The 12,407-nt window shown below is 48.4% G+C and overlaps 1 protein-coding gene across 1 annotated transcript in view; it reads left to right on the plus strand.

Moving 5' to 3' along the window:
- The window catches only part of KSR2 (kinase suppressor of ras 2), a 410,930-nt gene that overhangs the window by 225,641 nt on the left and 172,882 nt on the right, over positions 1 to 12,407 (plus strand). Inside the window, exon 5 of the mRNA XM_036823399.1 lies at positions 4,163 to 4,347. Within this exon, the coding sequence (XP_036679294.1) occupies positions 4,163 to 4,347 (185 nt within the window). The remainder of the gene's footprint in view (positions 1 to 4,162; positions 4,348 to 12,407) is intronic.

Consider the following 12,407-nt stretch of genomic DNA (forward strand, 5'->3'; position numbering starts at 1 on the left):
TAGAGGATGTCAGGTCCTAGCCTGAGCTGGGGCACATGGACGTGGTTGGGAGTCTGCGGACCCGGCATCTGATCTTGGCTCTGCCACTGTGGCGTGCCTGCTTTGTGTTAGGTGCTGGGGATACAGATTCTTCCCTTGTGTGTGGGGGGGCACAGGCCATGGGGGAGACAGACATTCAGTAACCACATAAGTAAATGCAGAATTCACATAGTGCTGGGAGCACATGTAGCCTAGAGATCTGACTAGTTCTGAGGATTGGGGACAGTGTCTCTAAGGGAGTGATGCCTAAAGGTGAGTAGGTCTCCACTAACAGGATGGGGAATAGCGCCCCAGGCAGAGGGACAGCATGTGCAAAGGCCCTGAGGTGGATGACAACTTGGTGTGATCAAGGACCAGGGAGATGACCAGAGTCAGAGCGTGACAAGGTGATGGTAAAGAAGTTGGAGAGAGGATGTTGAGGGTGCTATGAAGCTTTTGTAAGCCATGGGAAGGGAGAACAATGGAAAACCTTTGGAAATTTTTCAGCTGAGGGTGACATGATACAATGTACCATTTTTAAACATCACTTTAACTGCTGGGTAGAAAATACATTGTAAAGAATTAAAAGTCAGATGGTGTTATTCAGCCATTAAAAGGAATGATGTTTTGATACATGCTACAACACGGATGAACCTCAAAAACATGACGCTAAGTGAAAGAAGCCAGACGCAAAAGGTCACATATTGGATGATTCATTCCATTTATATGAAATACCTGGAATAGGCAAATCCTTAGAGACAGAAAATATTAGTGATTGCCAGGGGCTGGAGCAAAGGGGAATGGAGAGTAATGGTTTCATGGGTAGAGGGTTTTCTTTTGGGATGAGGAAAATATTTGGGGGGCTAAATAGAGGTAGTGTTTGCACAGCATTGTGAATACTTAATGCTACTGAGTTGTTCACTTTAAAATGGTTAACTTCATGTGAATTTTACCTCAATACAAAAAAAAACAGAGCAAAGGGAAACAAAAGTGGGATTAGGATTTTAAGAGGCAGCAGCAGCAGTAGCTTAGGTGAGGGAGGAAGGTGGCTTGGTCCAGAACTGTGGGCTGGAGATGGAAAGTAATGAACCAATGTGAAGAGGTGAGAATTCTCAGGATTCTTTTCGTTCAAATAGGCTATGCAAATCAGGAAGGTTGGAAGAACTTTTCTAGATGCCAACATTGGACTAGGCCTTTGCTGTACCTGGTAAAACAAGCACATTTTCCTAGGCACGGTTTGTGGTCCAGCCTGCCATGTCAGAGAGCCCTTCCAGAAAGCGGCATGTCCACCCGGTGCTGGTACAGCCCCAGAGGATGGAGCTGCCCGTGCCAGTGTTTCATTTTGCTGCTTTCCCCAGAATTGGCCCCATTTCCAGAAAATACATTTATGTAATAGATATCTAATATCCTGTGAAGATCATGGAGAGGATGTTCTTCTTAACTGCATCTGCAGGATATACTGCAAAATATCCACTAAATTTTAGTCACAGTCATCAGACACAGTCGATTGTGTCTGTTTTCCCCTCCAAGCACGTCTGGGTAATGAGCACAGATGGTAAAGGTGAGTCCTACATCCTGTCTACAAAGGCTTCCTTGGTGGGTGGGAAGCGATACAGAATTTCCTTCCACTTTCTCTGATTAAATAGCCATTCATCCTCCCACTTTCTCTTCTTCCTATCCTCTCTTCCTCCCTTCTTTCTATCCATCTTTCCATCCTACCATCCTCTCCTCCTTCATTGCATCCATCCATCCATCACCCTTTCATCCTTTGACCTTTTCACACTTCCATCCATCCATTCATCCATCCATCCATTCTTCCTTCCATCCATCCATCCATTCTTCCTTCCATCCATCCTCCCCTTCCCCATCCTTCCATCTTCTCATTCTCTCTTTCATTCTATCCATTTGCCCTCCCATTCTTTCATCCTCTCATCCTCTCTGTCCTTCATTCATTCCATCCTTCCACTTTTCACCCTTTTCTCCTGTATCCACCCACCCATCTATCTATCCATCCATCCATCCATCCATCCTTTTATCCATCCGTCTGTCCAACTAACATTTATTTATACACACCCCTTCTCTGCTCCATCTGTGGCCGTGAGTGAAGCAGCATTGAGCTACTGTTACACTTGTGCTGGGTTAGACTTGCTTCTTCTTTTTATTTTATTTTATTTAAAAAATTTTTATTGAAGTATAGTTGATTTACAATGTTGTGTTATTTTCTGCTGTACAGCAAAGTGAATCGGTTACACATATATATACATCCACTCTTTTTTAGATTCTTTTCCCATATAGGTCATTACAGAGTATTGTGAAGAGTTCCCTGTGCTATACAGTAGGTCCTTATTAGTTATCTATTTTACATATAGACTTGGTTCTTCTTGTACAAGGGATCTGGCCTCATCACTTAGTGGCCCAGTGCCTCAAGGCTGCCATCTGTGTTTGGGAGATCATCATGGTACCTATTGCTGCAGGGTTTGACTGCATCCTCTTCATCTGCCAAGGGTCGTGGTGAGTTGAGGGAGCTGTTGGGTGTTTCAGGTGAAAAACATGGCTTGGCTTCAGTTTTTGGCTTCTTCAAGGTTAAGCCCCTGCTATACAGACAGCCAGTTTAACCTGGTCATAGTGACGTTAACATCAGGTCACCTGAACCCTCATTCTGTGCTGGGCCCCGTGCCAAGCACATGATCCCGTAGAATCGTCATCCATCCTTCTTAGGTAGGTGCTGTGGTTTCCCCCATCGTCCAGGTGAGGACACTGAGGCACGAAAAGGTGAGATCACTTTCCTGAGGTCACAGTCAGGACCCAGGCTCCAAACTCCCTGACCCCAAAGCCTGCGAGTGTAACTCCTACATTACACTCCCTCTGTGTAGACGCCTTTGTGACTCTCCACCACTGGACGCTCGTGTGGAATGAAATGCTGCCACCCCCGCTGCCTGCTCTTCTCCAGCCGCGGTCGGGGTGAGCCGGCCATCGCGTGCTGCTCTAGCAGGAGGCGCCTTCCTGGGCCTTGCTGCAGACCCCCGCGGGGATGAGGAGCAGGGCTGCCCGCGCGGGCGCTGCGGGGGGCAGCTCTGCAGGCACACTTGAACTCCTTAAAGCTGAGGGGCAGCAGACCTCCTGGAGAGGGTGACTTTTAGGCTGCCTGTGTGGGAGGCCTCTAGTCTTAAATGAACACCCCTTCCTGGGCCCTGCATCCGGATCTGTGAATATTTGCGAGGCAGGTTTGCTTTGGCCACAAGAGGGCGCCCAACTCCTGGCCACACCTGAACAGGGCACTGCGGGAGTTGGGGGTTGGGGGGAAGGCGGTGAGGTTAATTTTGGACCAAACTCTCTTCAGCTGATCACCTAAACTCCTGGGGAAGGGGAGAAATGTTTCAGAACCAGCCCAAGAGGTACATTCTATTCAGCTGGGGCCGAGCTAGGGGCTGAGCGCTCCAACAACAAAAACCACAGGTTCCGACCCTCAAGGAGCTCACAGTCAGTCCTGGAAGATGGAGAATTAAAATGCAGCGTTATGAGTGGCCGTCTTCATCCAGATCGATCATTTAATAAACATTTCGTGAGCACCTACTGTGTGCCAGGCTCTGTGCTGGTTGCCAAAGACGGAGAAACGAGCAATACAGAGTCACTGGCCTCAAAGACCCTCAGTCCACTTGGGAGACAGAGCCTAAAAGAACAAATTTGGAAAATATAGGAAAGTGCAGCCACAGAGATATATAGAGAATATTTTAGGAGGGTGGAGCTGGAACACCAACCCAAGCTAGGAGGAAAGGGGGAGTATCAGGGAAGGCTTCCTGTAGGAAGAACACTCAACCCTGGTTGGGATGGACTGGGGTGTCAAGGAAGGCTTCCTGGAGAAGAGGACACCAGAGTTGTAAAAAAACATATGGGGCCTTGACCCGACAAAGAAGGGGAGGGTTTCCCAGGCCATGGGAAGAGCATAAACCAAGGGTTAGAGGTGAGAAGCAGCACAAAATATGTGGCTGGAGCCCAGTGGGAGGGATCCGGAGAGGGTGGCAGGGCCAGATGGAGGTGGGGAGTGGTTACTGGGTGCCACGCTAAGGAGATTGGGTCCGCCTGCTCTCACTGTGTGTGCTTAGGGATACATTTCCCTCTCTTCTTTTTTCTGTCTCCCTTTCAGAGCCAAGAAGAAAAGCAAGCCGTTGAACCTCAAGATCCACAGCAGCGTGGGCAGCTGTGAGAATATCCCCTCCCAGCAGCGCTCCCCGCTGCTGTCTGAGCGCTCCCTCCGCTCCTTCTTCGTGGGACACGCGCCCTTCCTGCCCTCCACCCCTCCCGTCCACTCCGAGGCCAACTTCTCCTCAAGTAAGTCCCCAGCAGCTGCACCTGCTGCCCTCCGCGCCCGTGGCGCGCCCTCTTCTTTTCCTTCCGCGAAAATACTCGGGAAATGCGCGCGGAACACGCCTCATCTGCGGTCCGTCTGCCGCCTCCACCTGCGCCACTCATGCCCCTGAGGATGGTTTCGGAGAGAAGGGGGCATAATTGGGAGGCTGTTGTCATTGGTCCCATGTGCCTCCTCTTTTTTGGCCTGCAGGTGTGTAGGGATGACAGCAGGAAGCAAGCATGCAGGGCATTAAAGGAAACATCAGCCTTTTCTCTCCTCTGCTTCTCAGCAGTCCGGTCACAGGATTTTTCCTAGCCACTGTGGATAAGGCATCTCTGATTCAATTTTGTAATTTTCTCCCCCACCGCGGGTCAAAGCGCATAACCTTTACATCTCAAAGATGGATTTGGGTTCAAACTGGGCTGAGCGTGGCTTGGAGTGGCTTACATTCTGCTCCCATGAATTTTGCAGCAAAGTGGTTATTCCTGGGAGAGGAAATGGAACTTTCTGGTGATCGAGAGCTGAGGTCTCAGAAGGCGTTTAATCTTCTCTGCCTAGAGGCCCATTTTGCTGAACAGGCACAGATGTGGTCAGAGGGGAGCCCCTGAAAAAAGCCCAACCAGTCCGCCAGCCAAGACAAAAACTTTATTGCCTGGGAACTCAGGAAGAGGAGGGGGTGCTAGAATTTGTAGGAAATAACCCCTTGCCCTTAATACAGCCAGACTGTGTCCACATGTTGATGCTGTGATAAATGATAAGTGATGTTTACTGAGCACCAGTATGTGCTACTCACCCACATGTGTGATATCATTTAGTTCTTGCAATAATCAGTGGTACAGATGGATTATTCCCATTGTATAGATGAGGAAACTGAGGCCCAGGGACATCAAAGAATTGCCTAAAGTCACACAGCTATGGAGTAGTTGAGTCAGGATTTGAATCTGATTCTTTCTCACTCCAGAGTATACAAGCTTATCCATCATGCCTGATTTGATAACCAAGTTCCTCAAATATCCAGTGGGATACCCTTCTCTAAATGTGGGGTTCTATTCTTTACCTTCACATAAGGGTTTTAAAACTTTTTTTAGGGAGGCCATGGGCCCTTTAAGAATTGGATGCAATCTATTAATTTTCTTCCTGGAAAACTGCACACGTAACATCCAACACAAATGTCCAGTGTCAAGACTGTTGGGTTCAGAACCTCTGCCTTAGCCCAGCTGGATGGTTGGCCCGGGGCAGAACCGTGAACTGTTTACAAGCCACAGATGTGTCTCATGAGTCCACTGCAGGAATCATTGGAGGGTCTGGTACCAGAAGAGACTTGTGTGGACATCAGTTAGGATAAGTTCCAGAGCCTGGCTTATCTCAGTACCCAGAGGGTAGAGGCCCTGAATCAAGCAAACTAAAATAGCACTCATGACACACGTCAACGCCAGAAGGCCAATTTATCAATTTGTCAAGAGAAATCACTGTCAGAGAGACTAGAAACTGTCCATGACAGTGGGTGGGCCTGCATGGCAGTCAGAGGGCTGCGTGGTGAGCCTGGATGAGAAAAAAGGGGATGACATATCCGATGTGTAACGACAGCAGGGTGGGGCAGGGTGTCATGGCCCTGGAGGGAGCTTCCTGGGTTCCAGTCCCAGCTCTGTTACTTTTGAGCAGTGTGCGGACCTCGAGCAAGTCAAGAGCCTCTCTGAGCCTCAGTTTCCTTAATCTGTAAAATGGGCCTAACAATAGCTTCATGTCATAGATGGTTGTGAAGATTAGATCAGCTCATATTTGTCAAGTTGTCTGCACAGTAGTTGGCACAGAGTAAGCGCCTGATAAATGATAGCTGTTGTTTTGATGTTTATTGGCTCCTTAGCCTAGTATCATTTCCATCCTCTGGCTCCGTGGTTAATTTTGAGGCTGTGGCTAAATGCCTTTCAGTTCACACTCCCCACTTCCTTACGGCCCTAAGAGTGCTTGGAATTTACCTTGGCGTGATGCTGGGCAGCTGCTTCCAGCAGCCATCTGTCTTTGAGCACCACCGTCCCGTGAGTGAATGTCAGCGTGGCCACCTCAGAGGGCTTGACCATAGCCCTGCACTTTAATTCTGGCTGGAGTAGAAACATTTCCAGCTTGCTGAAAAAAAGAAAAAAAACCCACAACCCACAGACTTGCGCGTTCAGACCTCTGCTTCTGCCAAAGAGTTCTGCAAGGATTCACCATAGCTCCCCACTTTTCATGCCTGCCCCATCTCCATCTGCGAGGAGAGGCTTCCCTGCTTGCCTGTGGGCAGTAGCAAAGTCCTGAATTAAAATCAGCTCCTGATACTAAGATGCCCTAGAAACACTACTGTCTCTTTGGACAGTCCTGGTCCTTGTATGCAGAGAGGTTGCTCTCTGATCTCCCAGGAAGGAGAAAGATAGCATTTTAGTCTCAGTGGGGGAACAAGTGTGTAACCCAAATATTAGCTGGACCCCTATGGACCAGTCCCATTTTCTTTGATCCTAACAAATGATAGAAACAGAGGCAGCCTGTTGGAATAGGCTCCAGATCGGGAAATGAGACTCTCTCTGCTGAAGTCTCAGTGTTATCACCAATTGTCTGTATGACCTTTGTCCCTGCTGAGCACATCAACTGCATTGTAGCAGTTAAGATTCACTGCACTCTTTGAGGCAGACATCATCATTCCCATGTTACAGATCAGGAAACTGAGGCTCCAAAAGGTGAGTGATCTTGCCCACATTGTAGATTTTGAATCCAAATGCAAATCTAACCTGCATCCCGTCTTCCTGTCTCCATCTGGGTTTCAGTTTCCCCAACTGTACAATAAGAGACTCCACGCAGGTCCATTCCAGAGCTGAGAAACCCTAAGGCTTACCCAGTGAGTATGCAAAGTGGCTTTTCCTAGGCAGATCTTTTGACTCACTTAGAATGCTGATTTCGGAGTCTCCAGGCCGGGGCTGTTGGGAGAACACAGCTGCTGGCACTGGCTCCCCCATGCTTCCAACAGTCCCAATCTCATGCCACTCTGAGTTCCAGAGGAGAACTTCCTGCCTCTGGGCCCCAGTGCCAGCCTTCCTCCCACGACCCAGCCGAGGGAGCCTCTGAGGTTGTGTCCCTGCCAGTCTGAGTCTGTCCGCCCGTTTGTTACCGTCAGCTCTGGCTGGGGCTGTGCTGTGAAGGGTGGTGATCCTGCATTTTGTTACCCCTGATGGTAATGCCTGGAGTCAGCATTAGGAAGATTCCGGCTGCAGAGTGGCCGAGTCTTGGACCCTCGGGGTGCCTAGCCACCTCGGATGGGCTGCGAGAAGGACTTACCTCCTTGGGGCTCGCCCTCCTTCCTTGGTCTGGGGGTGACAAACAGGGGGAGGGAGGGGAGTAGAAGGAGCCCTGGCTTCTGAGGAGTCTGTCTCTAAGGTTAGCTATGGACAAAACATAAGGTGTTAGACTCTGCTGCGCAGTGTGGAAGATGCTGACTCAGGAGTGAACCTGTTTCCCAGAGAAGTAGAGAACCACGGACTTAGCTCTCCATCCTCGCTGTGTTTATTTATTCCACGCTGCATTCATGCATGCCGTGTTGCCCCTGTGGTATCTGATTGGATGCCCTCCACCCGTGGACCATTTTTGGTCTAATAAGCTGTGTGTCTTTGGCTCCTTGGAGGGCATCTCTGATCCCAGCTGACTTAGGTAGCCTCTATGATCCCTATAAAGAAGCTTCTTCAGAATGAAAAAAATGCCACCTACATCATCATTCATTACTGGCTGGCAGAAGTGATTTGGGGTTTATAGCAACTAAGTGGTGGCTGACATATCTTTGGGCACATCACTGAGCCCTGTGGGTCTGTTTCTACCCGGCAAGGATGTAGTGAGGACAAAATGAGGAAATCATGTAAATTTCCTAGCACAGGGGCCAGAGCTTAGAGCACTGAATCTCAATAAAGGGTAGCTCGGGGAGCTATTGCTGTACATTATGTGATGGGATAGCTTGTAACAATGATGAAAATGATGATAATAATAGCAATTAGCATTTATTGTGTGTTGACAATGTCCCAAGCATCATCGGTTCAGGCGAGGCAATTTACTTCTATTATTTTGTTTAAGCTTCACAGTCTTCCATCAGGTAGGTACTATTATGATCCCCATTTTACAGATGAAGAAACTGAGGCTGAGAGATTTAAGTAACTGGCCCAAGGTCACAGGCCAGGAAGGAGGTGGAGTTTGCAGTCATTCTGAATCCGCCAGTCTGCAGTGCTGGGGTGTGAAATGGCAACGCTGTTTCCACTGGAACTTGCCTGCTCAGCAAGTAGGGAGCTTAACTTGTTCAAGGTTTCCCTCTGGCACCCTTGCTTAGTTGGGGGATTGTATGGTGGGGCCCAGCCTTGCTCCAAGGATGCCTCTTGTTCACCAGAGCATTGCGCTTGCTCAGCGATCAGCACCCATGCTGGCTAGCAAACTATTACCCCGCCGGACTCTGGTGCTGATATTTAGGGGACCCACTGTCCCAGGTGGTGGCCATTCCTGTGGGGGCCAGGCAGCTGCAGAACGTGGCCAAAAGATGTCATCCTGAACATCTTTGGTAGCAGGTGAGGAATGACGGGGGACTTTTGCCTCCTGCAGTTTTCTGAGAGTTTATTAGCTGCCTGGGGGTGGGAGGTTGAGCACTTCAGGGCAGCAGCTACAAAAGCCAACAAGTGACTGATGATACCCGGACATCCCCACCTTGGCCCCAGTGGCACCAGCTGGAGTCTGATACGAGGCCGCGATCTTATGAAATATTGTCCTTCACCAGGCGTTTGAAAGACAGCATGCCCTCACCTTGTGCCATCTCACCGTGCCCTCTTCTCGTCTCTTCTCCAAGCAACTCCTGTTCTTTGTCCTGGAGACACAGCGACAGGTAGCTGACCCTCAGTTGAGGGCCCGGCCTCATGTGCCCTGAGGCTGAGTCAGAAGCCTGATTTGTTAGGGTGGCCGCAGCAGGTAGCAATAAAGACTGATGAAGCCGAGCTGTGGCCTCGCAAGAAACCAGACACTGGGAGGGTTGTACAGAGACTCAGGATGGGGGTGATTATATACTGCGGTTTAATGATCCTTGAGACCAAGGTTCATTACCCTCCCTCCGCCCGGAAGAGGGGGAGGAGGAGCGCGTGTCTTGACAAAAATCGGCTGCCTGAACCATATTCTCATCTCAGGATCAGGAGAGATTCTGAGAAATTTGTGTCTGACCTGATTCAGTGGTGGCAATTCCAAGGGGAAAACATATATCCTGTTGGAGTGACCTGAAGGACTTTTCTCCCCAAGAATGAGCCAGCGGAAGGCCTGCTCCCACTGCCCTCACCCAGGAGACACAAGAAGCACCCATGTCCCGTGTCACCTGGCATCTTTGCTGTGTTTAGAAACCGGCAGGTCGCTAACACGTACTGACCATCTGCCCTCGGCAGGCAGGTGCTGGTGTAGGTGCTTGACAGGCATTCAGATATATACACCTGGGAACAAGTGAAATGATACAGAAAGTTTCATAATGACACATTCGTTCCTTGCACCATCCCTCTCCCAATCCTGCTTTTTTTTTTTTTTTAACATCTTTATTGGAGTGTAATTGCTTTACAATGGTGTGTTAGTTTCTGCTTTATAACAAAGTGTATCAGTTATACATATACATATGTTCCCATATCTCTTCCCTCTTGCATCTCCCTCCCTCCCACCCTCCCTATCCCACCCCTCTAGGTGGCCACAAAGCACCGAGCTGATCTCCCTGTGCTATGCGACTGCTTCCCAGTACCTATCTATTTTACATTTAGTAGTGTATATATGTCCATGCCACTCTCTCACCCTGTCACATCTTACCCTTCCCCCTCCCCATATCCTCAAGTCCATTCTCTAGTAGGTCTGTGTCTTTATTCCCGTCTTGCCACTAGGTTCTTCATGACCTTTTTTTTTTCCCTTAGATTCCATATATATATGTGTTAGCATACTGTATTTGTTTTTTTCTTTCTGACTTACTTCACTCTGTATGGCAGACTCTAACTCCATCCACCTCACTACAAATACCTCCATTTCGTTTCTTTTTATGACTGAGTAATATTCCATTGTATATATGTGCCACATCTTCTTTATCCATTCATCTGTTGATGGACACTTAGGTTGCTTCCATGTCCTGGCTATTGTAAATAGAGCTGCAATGAACATTTTGGTACATGACTTTTCACCAGCCCTCCAGGGGATTTTGCACGTGAACATTTGAGCATCACTCGGTTATGTGTCATTTTTTTTTAAGCTTCTTTTGGAAATAGTTTCAAACTTATAGAAAAGTTGCAAAAACAACACAGAGGATTCCTGTACCCCTTAAACTCAGAATCACTAGTTTTTAACATTTCTTTACATTTGCTTCCTCTCTCCAGTTCCCCCGCCCCCAACCCTGATTTCTCTGTCTCTCTCTCTCCCTCTCTCTCTCTCTCTCTCTCTCTCTCCCTCTCTCTCTCTCTATCTCTCTCCCCCTCCCTCCTTTTGGTGAACCATTTGAGGCTAGGTTGTATACTCTCTTATATAACCACACAGAGTTACCAGATTTAGTAAGCTTATCTGATCAAGACTTTCACCTAACCATCTTCCAATTTCAGCAATTTGTCTCAATAGCATCCTTTAGAGCATTTTATTTTTCTGGCGCAGGATTCAGTCTGGGATCACCTACTGCATTTAGCGGTTGTGTCGACCTTGAACAGTTCCTTAGCCCTTGTCATTTGTGACTTTGATATTTTCGAAGAGTAGGGACCAGCTACTTTACAGAATGTCCCTCAGTTTGGGTTTGTCTGATGTTTCTGCATGGTTAGACTCAGGCCGTGCAGTCTTGGCGGGACTTCTGTGTAAGTGGTGTTGTGTTTTACTTTGTGCAGACCCTCTTTGTGGGCCCAGGGCTGCCAGATGTTTGGCTTTTTCAAAAGAAGTCAGAGACCGTGACGTTTATGAGAAGACTCCCAGTTTTAAAATGTAAGCACCCAGTGAAAAATCTTTCGATGCGTGAACCAGTTTAAATAACCCCATGGGCTTGTGGGTCCTATTTGGTCTTGGGGTTCCCAGTTTTTAACCCCCGTCCTGGAATCATGGAGGTTGGAACTGGTAGGTGCCTCAAAAATCACTGAGTGCAAGTTCTCATTTTACAGATGGAGAAACTGAGGCCAGAGAGTGGAAGGGACTAGCCCAGGATTACAGAGCTGGGCTTTGAACCTAGGTCTCCTGGGACCTAACTAATGGTTCTCTCCGTTACACGGAGATGATTGCAAAACTGAAGCTTCTGAAAGTGCTACTGAAAGTGCCCGAGAGGAGGGAAACAGTGCCTTCATTTAAAAGATGACATGTTTTGTGTGTACGGGGGCGCTGGTGCTGTGTGTGTGTGTCGGGGGGGCATGCAGGTGGGTATGTATGTTTTATGTGAGGCTAGTGCTGGATTTTTATCAACTCCCTCTTCTCTGATCTGCCCATATATTTTGGAATTCCTGCCTTGGCACAAAGAGTTTGGGCTCAGCATGCAATGGGCAACCTTAGACCTTTTGTTATGATTGCTCCCACCGGGAATTGTGGCAGCAAAAATCGGTTGGCAAGTGGTTGGTGCTAGGAGCCAGGGGGGTCATTTGTGCTTCTTGGAGTGAGCCCTGATCCTCAATGAGCCCTGATCCTCAGTCAGGTACACACTGGCGGCACGGGCATCCCGTTCCCTGTCATCAGGACCTGTGTCTGATTGTGCCTTTGTCCTAGTAACAACCCCTCCTGCACAAATAAATGTTTTTGAATGGACAGTACCATTTCTGAGCATTCACTTTGTGGCCAGCATTGTGGGCCTTCAGCTACTCAGGATCTAGAGAGCAAAGGAGAAAGGATTCTGCTTGTTGCCCTCCAGAGCTGTAGAGCTGGCTGGTTTGGGCATCACTGAGGCAGGAGCTGAAGTTGCTAGACTTCGATGTAGTCTTTGGGATTTTATGGATGGTTCTCCTGCTTTAACTGACCAGAGAAGCAGGCCCCCAAGCAAAACTGCCAAGAACTATTTTGTTAATCAGAAAAT

The sequence above is a fragment of the Balaenoptera musculus genome, chromosome 14 (genome assembly GCF_009873245.2).
Source record: "Balaenoptera musculus isolate JJ_BM4_2016_0621 chromosome 14, mBalMus1.pri.v3, whole genome shotgun sequence".
NCBI classification, from domain to species: Eukaryota; Metazoa; Chordata; class Mammalia; order Artiodactyla; family Balaenopteridae; genus Balaenoptera; species Balaenoptera musculus.